Source organism: Acanthochromis polyacanthus, chromosome 13 (assembly GCF_021347895.1).
Source record: "Acanthochromis polyacanthus isolate Apoly-LR-REF ecotype Palm Island chromosome 13, KAUST_Apoly_ChrSc, whole genome shotgun sequence".
In the NCBI taxonomy this organism is placed as follows: domain Eukaryota; kingdom Metazoa; phylum Chordata; class Actinopteri; family Pomacentridae; genus Acanthochromis; species Acanthochromis polyacanthus.
The window spans coordinates 35,775,653-35,798,835 of NC_067125.1; the positions used below are offsets into that span (position 1 = coordinate 35,775,653).

The 23,183-nt window shown below is 38.8% G+C and overlaps 1 protein-coding gene across 6 annotated transcripts; it reads left to right on the forward strand.

The window, feature by feature from the left end:
* The first annotated feature begins 2,000 nt into the window (after positions 1–2,000).
* On the forward strand, positions 2,001–19,296 carry relb (v-rel avian reticuloendotheliosis viral oncogene homolog B). Of its 6 annotated transcripts, none has more exons than XM_051957499.1 (11): positions 2,001–2,575; positions 2,657–2,737; positions 4,688–4,863; positions 8,261–8,575; positions 11,416–11,582; positions 11,749–11,840; positions 11,966–12,097; positions 12,211–12,315; positions 13,139–13,354; positions 13,461–13,535; positions 17,557–19,296. In XM_051957499.1, exons 1-11 carry the CDS (start codon positions 2,542–2,544, stop codon positions 18,075–18,077), a joined length of 1,914 nt encoding a protein of 637 aa, XP_051813459.1. In that variant the 5' UTR covers positions 2,001–2,541; the 3' UTR covers positions 18,078–19,296. The 6 variants fall into 6 exon arrangements, with proteins under 6 accessions (XP_051813459.1, XP_051813460.1, XP_022076681.2 ...); XM_051957500.1 differs by having other exon boundaries at positions 2,002–2,575; positions 4,688–4,858; positions 8,340–8,575; XM_022220989.2 differs by having other exon boundaries at positions 2,003–2,575; positions 8,240–8,575.
* The last annotated feature ends 3,887 nt before the right edge of the window (positions 19,297–23,183 follow it).

Consider the following 23,183-nt stretch of genomic DNA (forward strand, 5'->3'; position numbering starts at 1 on the left):
GATTTGACCTACGTACAGAGTGTTTAGAGTGGAACCTAGTCTAGAAATTCCCATGTGTTGCCTTTTTATAAATTTAAGGAAGTTATAATAAACCACAGGATGCTAAAAAAAACATTTTATCCTCTCTGAGACTATGTGGCCTGACTTGACCAGTCTATATATAGCTATATAACGAGGTTTTTGATCTGGACCAGGTCTAGTCTGGTCTGCACTGTTGAGTGTGTTCATTTTTTGAGATAGAAGACATACTACTTCTCTCCAATTAAGCTGTTTATTTTGTAAATATCAGTGTCTCAAAAGAATCTTGTACATGGACCTTTTCTATTTGGAATAGCCTCCTAGAAAAGGATGAACTCTGATATGAACAGAACGTTTTTTTACAGTGTGGTGAAATGTGATTGGTTATAAAACACAAGCATATAATTCAAATGTTGAAACGTGATTGCTAAAGGCGGGGATAAACTGTGGTTTAGACTTAGCGCTCCCATTAGCTGGTGCACAGATATGTCCATATCTCTTGCCACATGATTCATCCAATATCCAGGAGCCACACACTGTAAATAAACCCCCCCTGTAAACTTCTTCCCGCTTTCTGCCAGTTTGTATTATTCCTTTGTTAGCTGAGATGTGATGCAGCCATTAGTGGTATCTCATAGTGAGGATGCAGGTGTCCCTTACGGAGGCTTGTTATGGTTTTCTCCCTCAGACAACCTTGAGTTAGCAGTGTCAGTACAATTAGTTGTTACATTATAAGGAAATAGGGATGTGCTGTGTGTATCAAAGCCAGAACTCTATCTTTGTTAGTGTGTTCATGTGTAGAAGAAGAAACATTTTTTTGTAAGCAGCTGTAACTTTCCAGCCTGACCTGTCTGTGTCCATCAGAGCTTGGAGTTAGTGCTTAGCTCTATCTGTTCCCTTTTAAAGGTCGAGCACAACTCATGCATTCATTGCACAGTGAATTCATATTATTGTCAATATTGTAACGCTCATTTGTAATTTCAACTTCAGTGTTCAGTTAGTAGTACCTTAACAAAATAAATCCTAACAACATGAGGAAAAAATAGTCAAATCTCCACTTTTGGGCACTTTGACAAAGGGAACAAATGGGTTTCAGACAGCATTAGGTGTTTATGTAAAATGTCTAACGTGGTTTTACATCATTAAAGGTGGAAATGTTGAGAATGTTTCAAGTTCAGTTTCCCTTAACTTCAGAATCAGAATCTGACTTCAGCTTCGTGGTGAAAAGGAGCCTAAACGATACCATCCAACCATAATTATTCCTAAAAAAAGAATGGAATTTCAGCTGCTTTCTGTTTGGAGGAAATGGGAGCAGAAGCAGGATAATGGTCTGATGTCTTCACTAGCTGCAGGGCATAATAAGGCACACTGACTGATCATCTACTGAATGCTTTTTGCACTTTAGTTTTATATGGACAGACGTATGGGCCGCTGGAAACTGAATTGGAATCACATAATTAGAACTAAAGTTGTTCAACTTGAATAAATACTTCAAAAGTTTGAATTTTCTAGGATGACACTGAATTAGAATCACATTATTTGAAATGCTCAGCTTGAATAGCTGTATGAAAAAGATGCATTTACAAACCAAAGGAAGTCATAATGAACCACAAGACGCTACAAGAGACTATCTAGTCCATATTTGACCAGTTTCTGTATAGATAGGGGTTTTAGATCTGGACCAGGTCTAGTGTGATCTACATGAGAAAGCAAGAAAACTGTCAAATCTCACATTTTAGGCACTTTGACAAACAAAATAAATGCCTCACAAATGTGAAAGTTGGTTTCAAACAGCATTTAGTGTTTATCTAAAATGATTTTTGCATCATTAAAAGATGGGAAAATGTTGAGAATGCTTCAAGTTAAGTTTCCCTTAACTTTTCCCTTAACTGCAGAATCACAATCCGACTTCGTGGTGAAAAGGAGAGTTAACGTGCAGTGAGATCATTGGCGCAGATTTACAACAATAATAAATATTTAAGAAGAAGATTTCCCGCTGCTTTCGGTTTGGATGAAACAGGAGCAGAAGCAGGATAAAGGACTGATGCAACCAGGAGAAAGGTCAGATGAGGCTGCTTCTGATCAGGTTAGTGTGGACATTTTTGCATATGAAGCAAAAAAAAAATGCAAAAATCACTGCGGTCACGTTACATAATGGAAAAAGCTCTTCTGTTTTGACCTGTTTTGGCCTTCACATGCTGCATATTCAAATGAGCGCGGCTTGTCAGGCGCTGCGGCTCGCTGTGGGGGGAGTTCCCGGGTGGGAGGAGACATGACGCCGCGGGGATTTCCACGCCTCGTGCAACCAATCAGAGCACGCGGCAGTTGCGGAAACACAAAACTGAGGCAAAGTGCGTATTAAAAACCATTCAACACATGTCCCAGAGACGGTTTGACACCTTCTCGGTCGCTCAGAGCTGCTGCGGAGTGTGATTGAAAGCTGAAGACGCAATTTTTTAACCGAAGCACCGGTTTGGAAACGACTCCAGGACGCCGAGCTCAAATAAAGTCTCCTCACATGCGATGAAAGACATGGACCTCTTCAACGGTGCCCCTGGTAGGTTTTTAAGCGTTAATCTGCGTGTTTTTGTGCGTGTGTTTGGGCTGACATCATCCTCAGGCATGTGATTTGTCATAGCAGAGGAGCCAACACCCATCTCCGGGATGGGCGCGCTCCCCATCTTCCCTGCTGCGGATCGAGGCCTCTCATCGGAGTTTGGTGAGTAAATGAGCTCCAACAGTCAGCCACGAAGTCATGCAGTCTGAGCCGAGCTGATCTCATGCAGGAAGAGAAGTAACGCATCATCAGTGTTTCTGCTTCCTGGTCTCGGTTTGTGTTGCTACACGTATTAGTTTAGTCCAAAACTGAACCTTTCACACAATAAAATAGCTAATATTAAAGAATTTCTAGGAACTAGGGGTGGTGTTTGGATCTTGACACTATTTTGTGCTTTTTGTGCTTAGAAAAGTTTAGAATTTAACCGGAGAACTGCACTGCTTTGAAGTTATTTCAGACTAAAATGATTATAACCCACTTTATTGATATGCTCAGTCCATGTTGCACATGATTATCATACACACTGTGAAAATACACCCTTTTTTAACCCATTAACTGTTATGTGGCAGGTTTTCATTCTTTTATAAAGTATCTGTTTACCAAATTGTAAATATCTGTTTTGTTTTGTTTTGTTTTACAGTGTTTGATAGTAAAATTACAACCAACAAGTATTTTACATATGTCTCCCATTTTGTTAAATTACAGATAATATCTAGTGAAATCTTAGGAAAAAAGTTTGGATGCTAATCTTATTAAAACAGACCAAAACAAACCAAAATGTAAGTAATGTCTACATCCAAAGTCTGTAGTTTGTTGCTTTACAATCATAAAATGATGCTATTGTTTAGGTAAATAAATGTTATTTTACAGATTTGTCCTGGTTTTGTTAAGTTACAGATATTATCAAAGAAAATTCTGTGTTTTTACAAATGGTAATTTGTGGCTTTAAAACATGTGACTGTAAAATTGCACAATGTATTTACTACATCATCAGCAAAACAATTATTTTGCAGACATTTGCCATTATTTTAGGGAAATTATTTTTAATTATTGTTTTTAAGAATTTAAAAAATATATACCATTCAGAAATTCCAGACCACGTCGCATAAAATCACAGAAAAAGTATTATTAGACATAATAATAATATAAAAATAGAAACTATTAATTTGCATGTTTAGTGATTTTAAAAAAGCCAAAACTGCAAGTAATGTCTGTCAATAACAGTAATTTGTTCTTTCGCAATGTGTGACTCTAAAATTACAGTTTTTACTGCATTTAAATCAACCAAAAAAAATAAAATGTGAACAGACATTTGCTGTTGTGTACAGTTTTTTTTAACTCTTTTTTTTTTTTTTTACACTGTAGCTTCAATGCATAACAAATGAACTTTCTTTTAGCATTTTGTAAGTTTTGGATCATTTTAGTGTTGTGTTACATATTTGCACTTATCTAATGTTCAGTATTCATCAATCCACTAATTCCCCACTTAATTTTTAGGTATATTGTATAAAGTGTCAAAACATAGTTGTGCATAGTCAGACTGCTTTATTTATTACAATCAAATAGTCGTACAAAACCTGCAGAAACTCAAACAAGGACGTGAAAATCAGCAATTAGTCACATTTTAGAAATTGGAATGAGTGATTCTTTCATACATTTTCAAATTAATAATAAATTGTTTTCAGTAAACGTGTCTTCAGTGTTTTAGTGTCAGACACGGCAGACCACGAAAACCAAGTGCAGGATATAATTACCCGCTGGTAACCATAGCAACCGCTCTAGTTAACTTTCACTGGTGAAACTAGTCCCACACTGAGACAAGTCTTTGTTGTTTACTGCTGCAGTGACAATTTATGAAACATTTAGTGTTTCTTGATCAGTTAGCTCCAAAACAAACCACATACTGAATTATGCGTGCTTCATAAAACAATTTAAAGTTTTGATACTAAAACACACGTCATAAACATAGATCTAAAAAAATATTCGGACTGTCTACCTGCAGAAATCCTCTAGAAACCTCACTTGCTCAGCACAGCTTCTCATTCATCCTGGATGTTGCACTATTTTCTGTCATTTTGTTCAAACTTTGGTTAATTTATCTATTTTGTATAGACCTGATTGAAGGAATTATCTCAGAGGACAACAATCGGTCAGCTGGTCGCCTCCCTGGTCCTCCTCCTCCTGCTGCCAGCCTCCGCTGTCAGACTCCCCTCAGTCAGAACCACAGGAGACAGCACTCCTCGCCCACTTCTACGCCGATGCTGGTGGCAAGAGGCGCTGCATGTAAGGTGGGTAGCTTTTTCTCTTTGTTTGTATTTGAGTCAGTGTAGTCATTTCTGTTGTTTTGACTCGGTGTCATCTGGCTTCCACCTCATGTAGCGGTTTCTTACATCGGCCCAAGTGTCTGGTGGCAACACCCGGGAGGTTGTTTTCTTCAGGTGTGGTTTGTGTGTTGAAAGAAGCCAAGAGGGGGCATGAAAAAGTTGTGGCACAGACACACTTTAACACGAAAGTTCTAAAAATGATTTTGACAAAAGTCTTGAGTGTTCATTGTCGTAGTAAATTGGATTCTTTGTGGGGTAACAATGTCTTAAAGCTGAAGTTGGGGAACCCTGCAGAAATCTGTGAATAGTACCAAATAATAATAATGCCAAGACCAGAATCAGAGGTCAGTTTTAGGGAAACTGTAGGAAAAATATTGGTAATTACCTTTTTGCTCTAAAACCATCTTTTCTTTATCTAAACGCGAATATATGAAGTAGCTGACTAACACATTCAGTCACTTGCTCATTAGAGGATTTTTTGGTAAGATTTTTTCAGGTGTAATGCAAAAATTATAATTGAAATTTATGGTTTTAACAGTTGGCAGCCAGTCTGACAAGCGTTTCAAAGATGTTGCCTCGTGTCTTCCTGTTTTCCGACATTGTAGAGACTCTGAGTAATAATCAAAGTAAAATGAAGCATGCTGCTGTTGAAAGTGTGTTAATATGTAACTCAGCAGAGGAAGCTTCAGTTGGGCTTCCTCTCTGTTAGGATGGAAGAGTTTGCTGCAGCTTTTATGAAGAGGCATTTTTTTAAGGATTAAAAGTTGTTGGGATGAAGTGCAGCGTGGTAACTGTGCCGCCTGTGGATGATTGCATGTTTTGTTGCCTCACAGAGCAGCCGGTAAGGCTCTGAGCAGAAAGCACGTGGTTTACAGGCAGCAGGGAGCTCAGAGGAGCTGTAATCTGATCAGACTGCAGTGACGCTGTGGCCTGCACAGAAAGGTAGCGATGACCAGTTTAACCCTCTATCAGCCAGGGATCTGCTGGGCTGTTTCTGCTAAATCACGTGTGTAAACAACACAGTTTGTTTGCAGTGTTTGTGATGGAGGCTGACACACCTCCTCAGCATGCTTTAATGGGTGAGGCTGAGGGGAGGAGGGAGGAGGAGGAGGAAGAACAAGAACTGTAATCTGACTCCTGCTTTCAGTTTGCCCTCCTTTCTGTTTACTGGCCAAACCCACTGGAGGTGAAGGGTTGCTTCTGCGATTGGCTGAGCTGAGTTCCTGTTTCCCGTTTCGCTGGCCGGGCCTGCCAGGCTTTTGTTTAGGTTCAGTGTTTTAATGCTAACACATATGCCGATACTCAGACTTTGACATCAGACGGCTGAACCTCATCAAGATCTTGTGAAACTTGACCTCACACAGAGGCATCAGCCAGATCTCTTCTGCAGCCTGTTAATGAGCTCTCAGGCTGTTTCACTGCTCCACCGCTGACAAAGGAGTCTTTACTTTGTTCCCTGCAGGTTTGATCATCCATCTGTTGTTGGGTCTTTACTTCAGCTAGCCTAGAACTTAAGTGTGTCTTGTCTTTTGCGATGCTTTTGCTTTCTTTTCTTTGAAGCCAATCAGGAGGTTTTAGTAGAGAGACATGGATTAGTAAACAGCAGCACAGACAATGAAAGTAAAAGAGGATTTAAGCGCGAGTAGGAACGGAAAAGCTTGATGGTCTGTGGTGTAACGGAAAAATAAGACATCATATACAAGAGGAGGAGTCAGAGAGCACATGGTTGACGCTGTGCTCTGATAGAAAGCACATGTATGAAGGAAAAACATGCGGCGAGTCACTTTTGCTGCTTGTTTTCACTGCGTGCATCATCTGCAGAGTCATTACCTGAGAGACATCTGGTTCTGGACTGTATAAAAAAAACTGGTTTAGAGCTGTTCATTTTCCTCTGACTGTAAGTTGATGTTGTTTTCTAATCTGTATGGTATCTTGCTTCATTTAAAGTACCAAGATAAGGATGTAAAATCTAAAATTGTCAATATTAACACATTTGTAAGAAGTCAGATTTCTTTAGAAAGCACATTTGAGATATAACGGGAGCTGATTAAGCGCTGTAAAGTTAAAATTGCAGGACATAAAGCTCAATAACTAGAAGACAAATCTGTGCTAAAGTTAATAAAATAATGCGAATAAAAGATACAACAGAATGAGAGATGAAATCAGGCTCTATTTCAATGGAATTCCATATAGAAGAGGTGGATCTTAAGCATCGATTTACAAGGTAAAAGCAGGTTAACAAGAAACTCGTTTTATATAACCTATACACAGTTAATAGTTTGGTTGTTTAGTCTGGTGATAGAAGTCGAGTCACAAAATACATCTGACTAGTTGTGGGATGTTAAACTAGGTTGAAACAAAGCAAAGCAAGTTTGTACTTTACTTAAATCTGCCGCTTTCTTTGTGAAACATTGGACCAGTTTATCTATTGTGGGGCTCAAATGTGTGTTTTGATGAACTCATGTGAGAAGTTTCGAGGGAAAACGTGTCAAAAAGAGTCTGAGAGGTGACCCCAGACCCCAGCTAGACACTGAACTCTTGAACAAGGTATTTTATGAGGTTATCATATGGTTTTTATGTAGATTAAATGCAGAGGAGTGTGAGTACAAAGCATATGAAAATTAAAATGCAAAAGTAAAAGCGTCTCACTGAAGTCTGTAGAAATTGTAGGTTTTTTCGAAGCTCGGGGGAAATTGTTAGTGGTTATAGATATTTTGAGGTTTTTGGTTTGATGAAGAAACTGCGGTGAAAGTTAATTTTTTCTTTTTTAAGCAAGGTGAAGTCAGGTCACCGCCAAAGCTTTAAAGTAAGAGGAGTCATTTCAAACTGACTTAAAAATAAATATCTCTTTTAACTTTGCTAGCATTAGTTGCCTTAAGCTTGAGTTCAAACCAGGACACAAGGCAGAAAAACTGTCTGAGTGTGCTGAACAGAGCCAAGGTGACCTTTCATTTTTAAGATCATAAAAATTGTATTGTTTAATTTAATGACAGCTTTAAAATAATTCTGGAGTCATCATAGATGTGCAGGTTTATTTGGCAGAATTCAGTTTCATCCTTATCCTTATCTTTATCTCAGGGTATAAAACACAAACTGCAGCCTGAAGAAGAAAGTTAGACTGATGTGTTTGATATTTTAATGACTGGTTAACCGTTAATATCTGCATTCATACTTGTGTGTGATCTCAACCGAAGCCTTTTATATTGTTTTATCTGTTGTCTGATTCATTGTTGTTTTCTGTGCACATTTTCTTTTCAAGCTTTCATTATCAGTGGGTCAGTCTTTTAAATAAATGTTAAATAATGTTGTTAATGAAGCTGTTTTGCTATTTTGTTTACAGACAAATTACTCTGCACTGCAGGGGGCGTTGTGTTCTACCAGAGACATGGCTTCACCTCATCCTTCCCGGGTTTCCTCCTCCTCCTCCTCCTCCTCCTCAGCCGGCCGTGGTCGAGTCTCCTCGTGTTCGTTGGCGTCAAAGAGCTCCGCCGTTTCCTCTCAGAACCAGGCCGACACCGAGTTGCTGGAGCGGATTCTGGAGAAGCCCAAGCTGGTGGTAGTGGAGGAGCCCAAAGACAGAGGGATGAGATTTCGCTACGAGTGCGAGGGACGCTCGGCCGGCAGCATCCTGGGGGCGTCCAGCACCGACAGCAACAAGACTCAGCCTGCGATCGAGGTACTGGAGTTTGGTTTCTATTTCAGAACTTAGAGGGGGTTTACTGGCTCTCAGAGACAGTTAGGAAGGTTGTAACCACAGCTGATCTTGTTTGATGTGTACACTTGAACCCCCTCCTGTGCAGACGGGTGGAGATAGGTGGAGCTGGCAGGATGTGGGTTGTTAGAATCAATTAGAAAGTCCCCACAAATCCCAGCTCGAGTGTGGTCAAACGGGAGGTTCATCCCCGGCCTGCATACTGTCAAACACTCCCACACACTCATCTTCAGCTCATCTTCACACCATCGGGAAACGTGAGAAGTTTTTTTTTTTTTTTCTTTAGTTATTCAAGTAAGATTCTTGCTCATGGGTAGTTTAATGTGACACAAGTATATGTGGAATAAATTTACTAATTTTCCAAGTACCCAAAGGTTTACATACTTCCTACATACTATAAATATTGTACTACTTACTTTTTAAATTTGTTGTCTTCTCAGCGCTCTGTGTAAACACTTCCTGCAGTTCAGCCGAAAAGCCCCCAAATTTTTGTCCCTCACGGCGTAACAGTTGCACAGAATTTTTTCTTTCTCAAAGAATGTGGTTACAGCAAGCCATTTATTTCTGGCAAATTTATAAATGAGACATGCAGAAAAAATAGCATTTGATGAAACATAATTATTTATTTTCAGTTTATATTTGGTTAAGTTTCCAAACTGAACGATACAGCCCACTGTGATCCATTGGAAAACTGAAAATCCAACGAATTCTTTCTGTTTTTACATATTTTTTTTGGCGATAAATAATTGAATTTCATGAATATACACACGTGGACAAAATTGTTGGTACCCCTCAGTTAAAGAAGGAAAAACCCACAATTCTCACTGAAATCACTTGAAACTCACAAAAGTAACAATAAATAAAAATTTATTGAAAATTAAATAATCAAAAACAGCCATTACTTTTGAATTGTTGATTAACATAATTATTTAAAAAAACAAACTAATGAAACAGGCCTGGACAAAAATGATGGTACCTCTATAAAAGATTGAAAACTATTTGACCAGAGTGACATGATTAACTCAGGTGTGTCATTTAATTGACATCACAGGTGTTTCCAAACTCATAATCAGTCAGTCTGCCTATTTAAAGGGAGACAAGTAGTCACCCTGCTGTTTGGTGAAAAGGTGTGTACCACACTGAACATGGACAACAGAAAGCGAAGGAGAGAATTGTCCCAGGACATCCGAAAAAAAATGATAGACAAACATCTTAAAGGTAAAGGCTATAAGACCATCTCTAAACAGCTTGAAGTTCCTGTGACAACAGTGGCTCATATTATTCAGAAGTTCAAGACCCACGGGACAGTAGCCAACCTCCCTGGACGTGGCCGCAAGAGGAAAATTGATGACAAATTGAAGAGACGGATCGTTGGAATTGTATCCAAAGAGCCCAGAGCAACCTCCAAAGAAATTAAAGGTGAACTCCAAGGCCAAGGTACATCAGTGTCAGATCGCACCGTTCGTCGTTGTTTGAGCCAAAGTGGACTTCATGGGAGACGACCAAGGAGGACACCACTGCTGAAAAAAACTCATAAAAAAGCGAGACTGGAATTTGCAAAAATGCATGTTGACAAGCCACAAAGCTTCTGGGAGAATGTCCTTTGGACAGATGAGACCAAACTGGAGCTTTTTGGTAAGGCACATCAACTCTATGTTCATAGACTCAAAAACCAAGCATACGAAGAAAAGAACACTGTCCCTACGGTGAAACATGGAGGAGGCTCAGTAATGTTTTGGGGCTGCTTTGCTGCATCTGGCACAGGGTGTCTTGAAAGTGTGCAAGGTACGATGAAATCTGAAGACTATCAAGGCATTCTGGAGAGAAATGTGCTGCCTAGTGTCAGAAAGCTTGGTCTCAGTCGCAGGTCATGGGTCTTCCAACAGGACAACGATCCAAAACACACAGCCAAAAACACCCAAGAATGGCTGAGAGAAAAGCGTTGGACTATTCTAAAGTGGCCTTCTATGAGCCCAGATCTGAATCCCATTGAACATATGTGGAAGGAGCTGAAACATGCCATTTGGAGAAGACACCCATCAAACCTGAGACAACTGGAGCTGTTTGCTCATGAGGAGTGGGCCAAAATACCTGTTGACAGCTGCAGAACGCTCATTGACAAATACAGAAATCGTTTAATTGCAGTGATTGCCTCAAAAGGTTGTGCAACAAAATATTAAGTTATGGGTACCATCATTTTTGTCCAGCCCTATTTCATTAGTTTGTTTTTTTAAATAATTATGTTAATCAACAATTCAAAAGTGATGGCTGATTTTGATTATTTAATTTTCAATAAATTTTTATTTATTGTTACTTTTGTGAGTTTCAAGTGATTTCAGTGAGAATTGTGGGTTTTTCCTTCTTTAACTGAGGGGTACCAACAATTTTGTCCACGTGTGTATGCCTTTTTAACTGCCAGTGATCTTGGGGATTCAGAGGGTCAATCAGTTTGGAGAACAACACTTTGGACTCTTCGATGACCAAATTTTAACAACTTTTTGACATATAATAGATAAATAATCAGCACTGGGCATTAGCTACTACCCTGCTCTGGATAGGAACATTTTTTAAGTTTTTTTGCTGCATGTATTAAGATTATGTGCATTTTTATTTTAAACTTGTTGGAATTTGGCACGTGCCTCTCCTTGTTCTGTGTATTTAAATGATTACTGTCAGAGTTTACCGTAGATAAGGGACTAATTCATCTTATCCTGTAACATAATTCTCAGATTTACACTGATTGTCTGAGTGCTAAATCTTCAGGTAGAAACAGTTTGCTCACGGTCCTGTTGTCTCTCTTTCAGATTCAAGGTCCCATTGACCGCTTAAAGAGGGTCACAGTTACAGTTTCCTTGGTAACCAAAGACCTCCCACACCGGCCTCACCCCCACTGCCTCGTGGGTAAAGACTGTCCAAACGGTTCAGGAATCTGCAAGGTCACGTTCAATCCTCACAACAACCGGCGTCACAGGTGCACATCCGTCTTTTCTTCATCTCCTGACATGTTCACTAAGTTTCACCATGTCTTTTTTGTTTGCATTTCAGCTTAGTTCTGTTTCTTCTTTCTGCATCCAAACATACAAAATGTCCTGACAGCTTTGTTTTTTGTCGTTTTTGTAACTTGTTTGAACTTGCAGCTTTGCTAACCTTGGCATTCAGTGTGTGAGGAGGAGAGAGTTGGACATTTCACTTCAGAAGAGAAGAAGCCAAAATATCGACCCCTTTCAAAGTGAGCTGGAGAACACACACACACACACAAAGAAATACAGTTTCTTCTTTCATTCCCTGTCAGAATTCATTATTGCTCCTCGAAGCGGACATCAAGACTGATTTTTGTGTCTTTTCACCCCTCAGCTGGTCACTCAAAGGGCATTGAAGACATGGACATGAATTCGGTTCGTCTGTGTTTTCAGTGTGAGCTGGAGTGGGACGACGGCAGGAAAGACTCTCTGAACCCGGTGGTGTCCAAACCCATTTATGACAAGAGTGAGACATTGCAAAACACACTCATGCCCGCATTCTAACCACATCACCTAAAAATAAACAAACGTACTTCCTGATTCTCACGCTTTGTCATGTATGTGTTTTTTTTTTTAAAGAGGCCACGACTACATCACAGCTGAAGATCTGCCTGTTGAACCAGTACAGAGGTTCCTGCGCCGGCAAGACGGAGATCTACATGCTGTGTGACAAAGTGCAGAAAGGTAAGTGGGAACTTTTAGTGGAGTTGTAACAGTGAAATATGTGGAAAAATGCCCAATTCCTACTGCAAAATTAAAATGTAAAAACATTGTCTGCAGAATAAATCGTTCAGTTATGATGTGACTCTCCCAAACTTTTGGTTAATTATTAAACAATCTATTACTGATATAAAAACACTTCTATGGCCTAATGACGGTAAATTACTTTATTTAAACTTGTTTTAAGCTCAGAGTATTTTTTACTGTAAGAGCAGAAATACAGCTTTTTTTCAGTCGTCGTTGAAAAGACTTTTCATTGGACGTTTTTTTCGTAATAATAGTAAATTTTATTTGTGATGCACTTTTCATTTTGGCAAAATCTCAAAGTGCTACACTGAAAATAGAAAATGGATGAAAGCAAAACAATCATGTAATCAACTTTTTTTTTTTTTTCTTTTTTTGTCCTGTCCGGCAACAGAGCAGGCAGAATGAGGATCTGGCTGCTGCATTGTGCCATACAAGTTTGCTTTTCCAAGGGGAGTTTATAAGTATAAGACTCCCCTTGATACTGTACAGTAATTTAGAGAGAGAGAGTGTTCAACTTGATTTAGGTTTTTGTTGATAGTTTTAATAAAAACCAAATGAGCCTCTTTAAATGGGCAAATACTGCAGTATTTTTGTAATGAAAAAAAATGAAAAATCAATGTTAAATCTTTCTAATTTATCTTGTCTTACATATTACAACATTTTAAATTAAAATTAACATATATTTTGGTGTCAGGTCTCAGGTAGTTTTCTCATTTTCCTTGATTAATCACGCTCGGTGTGTTTTGTTGCTGATCCACAGACGACATAGAGATCATCTTCAGACGAGGGTCGTGGAAGGCGAACGGTGAGTTTGCCCAGACAGACGTCCACCGGCAGATCGCCATCGTCTTCAAGACGCCGCCCTACCAGGACCAGGACCTCTCAGAGGAGGTTGAGGTCAACGTCGTCCTGCGTCGCGTCTCAGACCAGATGGAGAGCGAGCCGGTTCCCTTCACCTACCTGCCGCACAACCGGGGTCAGTCAGCAACAAAGAGTTAGCAGCATCAGCTAAATGGAATAAGCTTGTTATAAAACAGATACAGCAGGTTTTATTCAAACAATAACACATCTTTGAATTTCAGATCCATATGATGTGAAGAGGAAGAGAGCGACAATAAAGTCAGACGTCAGAATCACAGATAAACCCTGCGTGATGGGTGAGGCTTGGATTTTCACTTTACCTGTTTCTTTCTTTGTGTTTACTTTTTCTGATGCGAGTCGTAGCATGATTATCTTTGTGTCTGTGTAGACTGCAAACATTTAGACTTACCATAGCATGACGCACCGTTGTTACTAATAACATCAGCTCTGAGTAAAGCTGAGCAGGTGCTGTACATCTTCATGAGTCCTGTGGATTGTGTAAACTCACACTGCATGTTTTTATTGAACTACTGAACGCCAACATGGAATCCCCAGGAGGTTTTGTCAGTTTCAGTAAAGTTTTATAAAATCAAGAGCAGTGTTTTTTTTTTTTTTTTTTGTGTGTGTGTAATTCTACAATGAACAAAAAATGCAGAGGAAAAAGACAAATATGGAGCTGTTTTTTGTGGAAAGTTTAGTTTAATGGCACAGTTTCAAGACCGTAAAATCCTGCTCCAGTAACAATAGAACTGTTGTTTATGGTGCATGTTTAGATCGTAGCTGTGAAGGAAACTGTAGGAAGACCGATCAAAATTAAAAATGCCACAAATTCCACCCAGATCATTCAGACGATTAATCTTTGTAATCACATTTGAACTGCCTTTCAATTGACGGCCAATCCTATAGAAAATCAGCCAATACTAAAATAAATCGGGTCAACAATTCAACATTTAAATCACTCCTAATTCGTACTGTGTCTGCCTGTTTGTAAGTGTCCTGGTAATTTATAACTGGGTCCTTTTCGTTTTGTTAACTTGTCATTCGCATTTCTTCCTCACGTTTTAGAAGATAAGACAAAGGATGGAGGAGCTGAAGTAGCCAAAAGATCTTTTTTTTCTCTCTCTAATGCGTCAGGCCAAAGCAGCATCAGTTACACAGCTGTCAACTACAACTGACACCAATGAAATGTGCATTCATACATCACGCCACTTGATAAAAGACGTCCGTGTAGGATACACCTGTGTTTCCTCAATCTAAGCTCCTCCCAAAGTCTGAAAAGAGTCAGAGAGGAAATATTATTAGCATAATAAGAAGCACCCTCGGTGAGCCAGCAGACAGAATACCAGAACCCTAAAATGTTACTGTATTTGTTCCACCCATACCTGTTGTTAAAATGGTCCATTGTTCATGCTGACCTCCTGTCAGGACTTACTGAGAAGCTTAAATGGAACAGAGTTGTTGTTCCTGTTCTGAAACACACCTGTGCTTTTCCTGCTACAAGAAGTCAACATGTCTGCTATGAAAGAGTTTCAGGTTTCTTTTGAAAACACTTTATTACAGCAGGCTTTTAGGAAAGTTCCATAATACCCCTTAACAGATTTTCTTTTTGAATTAAAATACATCAGCAGTTATATCTTTCTGCCTTTTCCTTAGTGTGTGACAGCTGGTCACATGACGATGTGTAGATCACATGACACTGTGACTTTTGCCTAAACTGTCAGATTGAAGCCACAAACCCCCACATATACAGTTTGACATGTGATATGTCTATAATGGGATTATCACAGGACCTGGCTGTACACAGCTCAGCTAGGGTGAGCATTTTTTTTACTTCGCATCACCTCTTTATGCTTTCCACTTCCTCTAATTCATGTCAGCAGTTAGTGTGCAGGTCCGGTCCAGTTAAAACACACTGTGTAGAGAAACACTGCAGATGCTACAGAAAGGATGGGTGATGCGCCTCATTTATCGTAAAAGGCTGATCGCAGACGGCGTCCAGCTGCTGCCTGTGAGCAACGCTGCAGCTGCTCTGCCTGGCTGTGACCGTGCAGCTGTTGCCTTTTATGTGCATTTATTGTTCAGACTTCAGCTGCTGCTGCGGTTCAGTGTGTTGTGCGGTGGAAGCGTCCAGCTGTTACTATTTAAACCTGCAATACTTCTTCAACAAATGGGTTTATTTGTTTACTCAGGAGATGCCCAGCCAGCAAAACTATCACCACACACACACACACACACACACACACACACATACACACTCTACTGCTTATTACAAACCAATATGTCACAGCCAGAATTGTAAAAATCTACAGAAAGTTGCTGGCTGTGACCACAGAAATTCCTAACAAGTCAGATTAGTAGGTTAGCCAGTTATGTTGAGCCTAAAATCAGAAATCTGAGATGCTAGATCACCATGGTAACTGATGCTGCACAGCTAGCCTTCTCCAGAGGTTCTATTCAGAGTTTGGGATTTAAAACGGCTTTGAGACGAGACACCCTGTCATCAGTTCTTTTCCCGATTATATTCTGTATTAGTGCTACAGATTCCCAGTTGAGGGAATAAGTTATAAAGGTAAAATTGTTATATTCTGTGCATAAGTTATCCTGCTGAGTGAAGCTATGCATTTACCGCAGCACAAACTGTATGCGTTGTATTGTCATGGAAATCTACATTCATTTATAGTTGGTGATGCAGTAAATACAAAAACACAGTTTCAATGCTTGGTCCTGATTTGCTGCCAAGTCCATTGTACTCTGCTGGTACAGCAGCTAATAGAGCAAAGATTAGAGAATTGATGAATTTATTGGTATTTGTAACAGTGAATATTTGTTCAGTGACATTAATTTAACTCATAACTCTGACATTTAAAGAACTCTAATTTGCAGCTGTCATGTTAGAAATAAGCAGTTGTATTGACATTTATTGAGGGAATAAATATATTAGATAACATGTTTAGACTACATTACATGGCAATTTTCTACCAGCCTTCCTCTCCTGAATAATTTGCATTAGTGGTGGCTTTTACTGTAATTAAATTTAATCTTCCTCATAGTTCTCCATAATAACAACCTGTTCTTCTTGACTGAAGTAGGCGTCATGCATCGGTGCATGTTGGGCAGAAGAATTACTCAAATGACGCATCAGAAGAACTATTTATGGGAGTGCTGGTATCATCGGGATTCCCATTATCTCTGCTTGGAGTTTTAGCTTTTGTCAAACCAGCTAAGACAAGGAAATGGGTGTAATAGTGACCTTGTGCAGCAGTAGAGGGTGTATTCCTGAACGTCAAACTAAACACATCCATCATAGAAGAAATCCAGGTTCAAATATTGAACTAAAGCTCCACAGATTGAACAATAACGTTATGCACAGCAACTGGATACTGTAGAAGATCTGCATTTTAAAGCTAAACAGACATTTTGTTACAGCTGGACTGGACCAGCACACTGACTGTTCATATGGATCAGAGAGTTCAAAGCATAAAACACAAAAGAAGTCTTCAAAAAAATTCTCTTCGTGAACTTAAAGGGGCTTTGTACAAGATGACTGATACACACCGTGGGGAAAAAATGTATAGTGTGTACTGTATAACGATGTTTAAATTGAAACTGTTTTGGTTGTGTGGGCCCTCTAGAGGCTTTAGTTTGTGGTGCTGTTGAACTGTACTGCCTAATATAAATAGTTGTTAATGTTAAGCCTCTTTCAGACATCCAACATGGAACTTTGCTGGCTTTATCAATCCCTTACAGCAGGGATGTCAAACTCATTCCACAAAGGGCTGGTGTGGCTGCAGGTTTTTGTTCCAACTAAGCAGCATCACACCAGACCTGACTCATTTAATCAACCGATCTCAGTCTCCAGACAGGTGATTGGTCAGACTGAGATCGGTTGATTAAAGGAGTCAGGTCTGGTGTGATGCTGCTTAGTTGGAACAAAAACCTGCAGCCACACCAGCCCTTTGTGGAATGAGTTTGACATCCCTGCCTTACAGTGACAGCATTCTAGTTATTCAGACATAAGTCATGTTTCCGTTGAGGGTCCTCACGGTGTAATTATACCTCTCAATGTAGCACAATACAGTTCAACGGCATGACAAACTACACCCTTCAAAACAAACATGTAGCTAAATCAATACTTCTCTGAGATGATTGCAATCTTCAAGATAGGATCTACTGAATGACTTTTGCTCGGAGGTAATTTTAGTCGATTGCATTTTTAAAAGAATCCCACGATCCAAGCGTCAAGTTTTCTACCTACTCATTGACAATTCGTCATGTTTCTAACCGGTTTATTTCTATTGTAATCTGATTCTCCTGCAGCTGAGACAGCGCCTTCATCAGAGCCACCCTTCCTCCTTGGGAATCAGAACATGATGTCTCCAGATGAGACGTCATGCACTGCTCAGCCCAGCGCTGCTGCTTTGTCAGAAATGTGTCACAGTGAGCCCCAGGACTTCAACTGCACTGACGATGCTGCCTTAATTAACCAGCTGATGGAGATGCCTGTTTTTTTGCAAATTTTGAATGATGCAAACTTCACCTCCACCAGCACGGACATGAACTTCAACCTGAACTTTTCCTCGTACCCGCAGGACTTTTCCCAATACAGCGACATGCAGTTCAACATGCTGGTCTGCGAGAACCACGTTCCGCAGTCGGAGCAACAGGATGGCATGGTTTCGATGAACATGGAGGAGGACAGCATGGTTCATCTGAATCATGGCATTCTGAACCCCACCATGCAACAGGACAGCATGGTTCACCTGAATCACGGCGTTTTGACCCCCACCATGCAACAGGACAGCATGGTTGAGGTGAAAATGGAGGAGGAGCAGCTATGAGAAAGTCTGGACCATCTAGCACAGTTCAGGTCGATCATGGTTTCCACAAGCCCAATGCAGACTTTGAAAGCAGACAGAGGGCTTGCGTGGCTTTCTGTTCATACTACAAAAGGTACTCATCAGTCTGCTATGCGGATTCGGCTGGATGATTTGGCCTTCAGCACGCTCTGTCTGTTGTCCTTTGATGTTTTGGGCAGTGTCACGTTCTTAGCAGTCTTAGGTACCACTGTGATGTCTGTATAAAAGATATGAAGCTCTAGCTAACAGATTGTTAGCTTAGCGTCAAATTGAAAATTGGGAGAAGCTGTCTTGCTCTCAGTTTTTGTGCAGTCAAACAAACAAAACTGAGCTTTCAAGGTTTTGGTAGTCGCTTTGACGGAACACTGCCAGCTGTCCCCCATTTTTAATGTTCACGCTAAGCTAATCAGTTAGCTTCAGCTCTGGATTTAGTACAATGAATTTGGTATCAATCGACTCATAAAGTGCAGTTTTTGTTGGCCTAAGACCAAGATGAAGCAATTCACCTCCTTTGTTCCAGCTGCTTGCACTTTATAACGTGCTTGTAGACTCATTTGGTTTCACAATTCTGCACTGCCCTTTGTATTTAGTTTTGTCTCAAGGCCTTGCTGGTCGAGGCTTTAGCAACCAAGTGCAGCTAACATTCCTTAATATTTCCCATAAATGCTGCAAACATTAATTTTAAAGTTGTTAAGTCCGAAGTGGGTGATTCTCTGTTAGCGTTGAGCTTAAAAAGAGAACTCATAAACTTCTCCATGCAACCTGGGAACAATAAAACTTCCATAAATTGATGTTTATTCTAGTAAATCATTGGCTGAACTATCAGTCATGTAATATTTGTGTATTGTCTGTTATGTTTGCTTCAGTGTGATTTTTGGGAAAACAATCCAACTTCCCTCTCGAAGTTGGCGGCAGTTTAAAAGGAATTTTTTCTGAAAGTCTCAAGTTCAATAGTATCAGGTTCCTTCTTTACGTCAGTTATTGCTCTCTGTTGATGTGCTGTCACAGCAGCTGTTAAATATTTAATCTGCTTAACTGTAATAGAAACTGCTCCTCCTCCTATTCATAGCTCTGTCTGTCAGTTCCCTTTGTTCTGCAGTTTCACTCTCGTGCATTTTACATTTCCAGTGTCACATGTGCACCTCTGCCCCCTCACTTTAGTGTAAATATGTAGAAGAAAAATAAAGTCTGTTGTGTGTTATTTTTGTTGTGGCGTTACTTCCTGTTAAAGCGACAGAAAGGCAAACCAAGAAAGATTAGAGAGCAGCAAAAAGGGATGTAAGCACTTTGAATGTGATCTGTCCTCAGCTGCTGCCCACACACATTCCTGACCTGCTTTCTCACTTGTAAAAACTAAAAACATTGGCAGCGACGACAAGTAGAAGATGCTTTTCTGCTTTGCACATCTCAACTTCAAATGTCACCACTGTCTCAAGAGGATCTTGAAAGTTTACTCAGGAAATTAGAAACAAAGCCTCGGGATATAGAGTGTCTCTTCTTTGTTGTTCCCAGACACCTTGAGAGCCGTTTAGTCACGGTGTCTTAACCTTACACAAGCAACAATGACTTTTTTTATTCTCCAAAGCTGTTGCATTTTACAGTAATGTGGGCTCAGAAAATTCTCTATTTCTGCTTTTCTCTGTGTGGTCTCTGATGACTCACATTAGTCTTTTGTAAGACCTGTGGTTCTGCGGAAAGTTAAAGATTGACACAGATTGGGAAATTAAGGTCGCTATTTTCTAACCTTAATTTCAAAATATCAAAAAAAATTTTCCACAGTTCTCTGGTTAGTCATGTGAGCACATTGTGAGCGTGTTTTCTTGACAATTCTTAAGATTTTGACACTATTTATGGTACATTTCTTCCAGCAGTGGACATTTTTTTTACATCATGTAATTATCATTTTTGTATACCATTCCTGTCATGATTTAAATTGCATTTTGCCTTCAAAGTGATAAAAAAATAGAAAATTATTACTTTTGAGCAGCTGAAGCTTGTTATTTCAAGGCCCTAGTGCTTAATAAATGCCTTTAGCAACTAAAATTCATCACATTTGTTACACAATCACACCCTTAAAACTGTTTCTGCTGCACAGTAAACTGTTGCAGGAGTGTAGTAACAAGGAGCTTCAATATTTAACATTCTCAGCCATCCATCCATCCTCACACCCACTTCCTTCATGTGCTGGTTGGAGCAGGTGTTACCTTTTCTGGCTCTGCTCGTCACTGTTGACTTGATTTGAACAGCAGCTGGGAAACTCCACACTGGGCTCATTTCCAAGACCTTTGATCATCACGGAAAGAGAGATACACTTTATTTCCTGGGAAATGGTACCAGCTACCCTGCTGCTCGGACATGTCTGGACATGTCCGAGCTATCAGTTTGAATACAGGGTCATCCTGTATTCAAACATCCTGTATTCCTGAAAACAAGGCTGTTTAACACTTGCAGTTAAATGCATTAAGTGCATTTTTATTGCGCAGACGTGGTTGTAAAACTTTCAAAGGATTTTCAGATTTAGTCATATAAACAATGAGCTTTTACTCTGAGACTAAAGCAAGACATTTGAGTTTTAAGGAAATAAGTTTACATGTAGGGAAATCTGGTTTTCAGCTGAGATTTTGGTGAGAAATTTGATATCACTGTAATTTCTACAGTGCCAAAGACATATTCAGTCGCTTTTTTAAAAAAATTGCTTTTATGTATTCAATCATGATGAATTTCATTCAGCTTTTTTTGACAAATAATCACCTAAAGCCTTTCATGTTAAAGTGAAAACAGATTTCTACAAAATAATGTCAATTATTTAAAAACATATGAAGGGAAATAAGTCATTCAATAAGTGTTGATCTCCTTGATTCAACACTGGTTTAGCCACTTGGTGCTAGAAGTCACATAATTAGTGAACTCGAGAGAAATTTAGTGCACAAATAAGTGATCATACAAGAAAGAGACTAGTGAGGGAGGCCACCAAGACAACTATGATTTCTCTAAATGAGTTACAAGTTTCAGTAGCTGAGATATGAGAGACTATGCAAACAATTGTTGAATGTTCTTCACCAGTCGAAGACGAATCCACTAATGAAAAAACTCAGACTCAAGAATTTTTGTTCTGGTTGTACAAGTTTACATTTTATGAGGTTTTTTTTTCAACACTGGCTTTTTCTTTGCCACTTGAACATCAGGGGCAGATCCAGATTAATTTTAGTGGGGGGTACCAAGAAGTTGTAAGAAAAAATGAAAGCTGCTACCGACCTCTCGCTTTTACAAAGTGTTTTTCATGTTTTGTTTTGTTTTTGGCTCTTTAACCCAGTAGGAAAGCTGTACATGACCTTTTCATTTTGGACTGTTAACATTCAAATTATGATGGACTTGTTTCCTTGTTTATGTAAATTACAGCATCATCAGCTGCAGCATCTGCCTGTTATGTAAAACTAAGGGCAATTAAGTGACAAATATTGTGCAAGAACAGCACTATATACAACCCTGTCAATTTCCACTTCTTAGATTGTTTACATTACTTTACTACTTTACATTATTTCATCATATGGCAAGTTTTTACGACGTTGAAAAAATCACTTTTTTTTCGCCATAGTATACTATGGCGGTTTTTTTGGACAAAATTCATGATGTTTTTTTTTTTTTAAAGAAAACTGCTCTATAGTGTTTTTCACGGCCTATTTTACATTATTTCATCATATGGCATGTTTTTACGACATGTTGAAAAAATCACTTTTTTTTCGACATAGTATACTATGGTATTTTTTTGGACAAAATTCATGATGTTTTTTTCAACGAAAACTGTTCTATAGTGTTTTTCATGGCATATTTTACATTGTTTCATCATATGGCATGTTTTTATGACATGTTGAAAAAATCACTTTTTTTCGACATAGTATACTATGGTATTTTTTTGGACAAAATTCATGATGTTTTTTTTCAACGAAAACTGCTCTATAGTGTTTTTCATGGCATATTTTACATTATTTCATCATATGGCATGTTTTTACAACATGTTGAAAAAATCACTTTTTTTCGCCATAGTATACTATGGCCTTTTTTGGACAAAATTCATGATGTTTTTTTTCAACGAAAACTGTTCTATAGTGTTTTTCATGGCATATTTTACATTATTTCATCATATGGCATGTTTTTACGACATGTTGAAAAAATCGCTTTTTTTCGCCATAGTATACTATGGCCTTTTTTGGACAAAATTCATGATGTTTTTTTTCAACGAAAACTGTTCTATAGTGTTTTTCATGGCCTACTTTACATTATTTCATCATATGGCATGTTTTTACGACATGTTGAAAAAATCACTTTTTTTCGCCATAGTATACTATGGCCTTTTTTGGACAAAATTCATGATGTTTTTTTTCAACGAAAACTGTTCTATAGTGTTTTTCATGGCATATTTTACATTATTTCATCATATGGCATGTTTTTACGACATGTTGAAAAAATCGCTTTTTTTCGCCATAGTATACTATGGCCTTTTTTGGACAAAATTCATGATGATTTTCTTTTTTAAAGAAAACTGCTCTATAGTGTTTTTCATGGCATATTTTACATTATTTCATCATATGGCATGTTTTTACGACATGTTGAAAAAATCGCTTTTTTTCGCCATAGTATACTATGGCCTTTTTTGGACAAAATTCATGATTTTTTTTTTAAGAAAACTGTTCTATAGTGTTTTTCATGGCCTACTTTACATTATTTCATCATATGGCATGTTTTTACAACGTTGAAAAAATCGCTTTTTTTCGCCATAGTATACTATGGCCTTTTTTGGACAAAATTCATGATGTTTTTTTTCAACGAAAACTGTTCTATAGTGTTTTTCAGGGCCTACTTTACATTATTTCATCATATGGCATGTTTTTACGACATGTTGAAAAAATCACTTTTTTTCGACATAGTATACTATGGCTTTTTTTTGGACAAAATTCATGATGATTTTCTTTTTTAAAGAAAACTGCTCTATAGTGTTTTCATGGCATATTTTACATTATTTCATCATATGGCATGTTTTTACGACATGTTGAAAAAATCACTTTTTTTCGCCATAGTATACTATGGCCT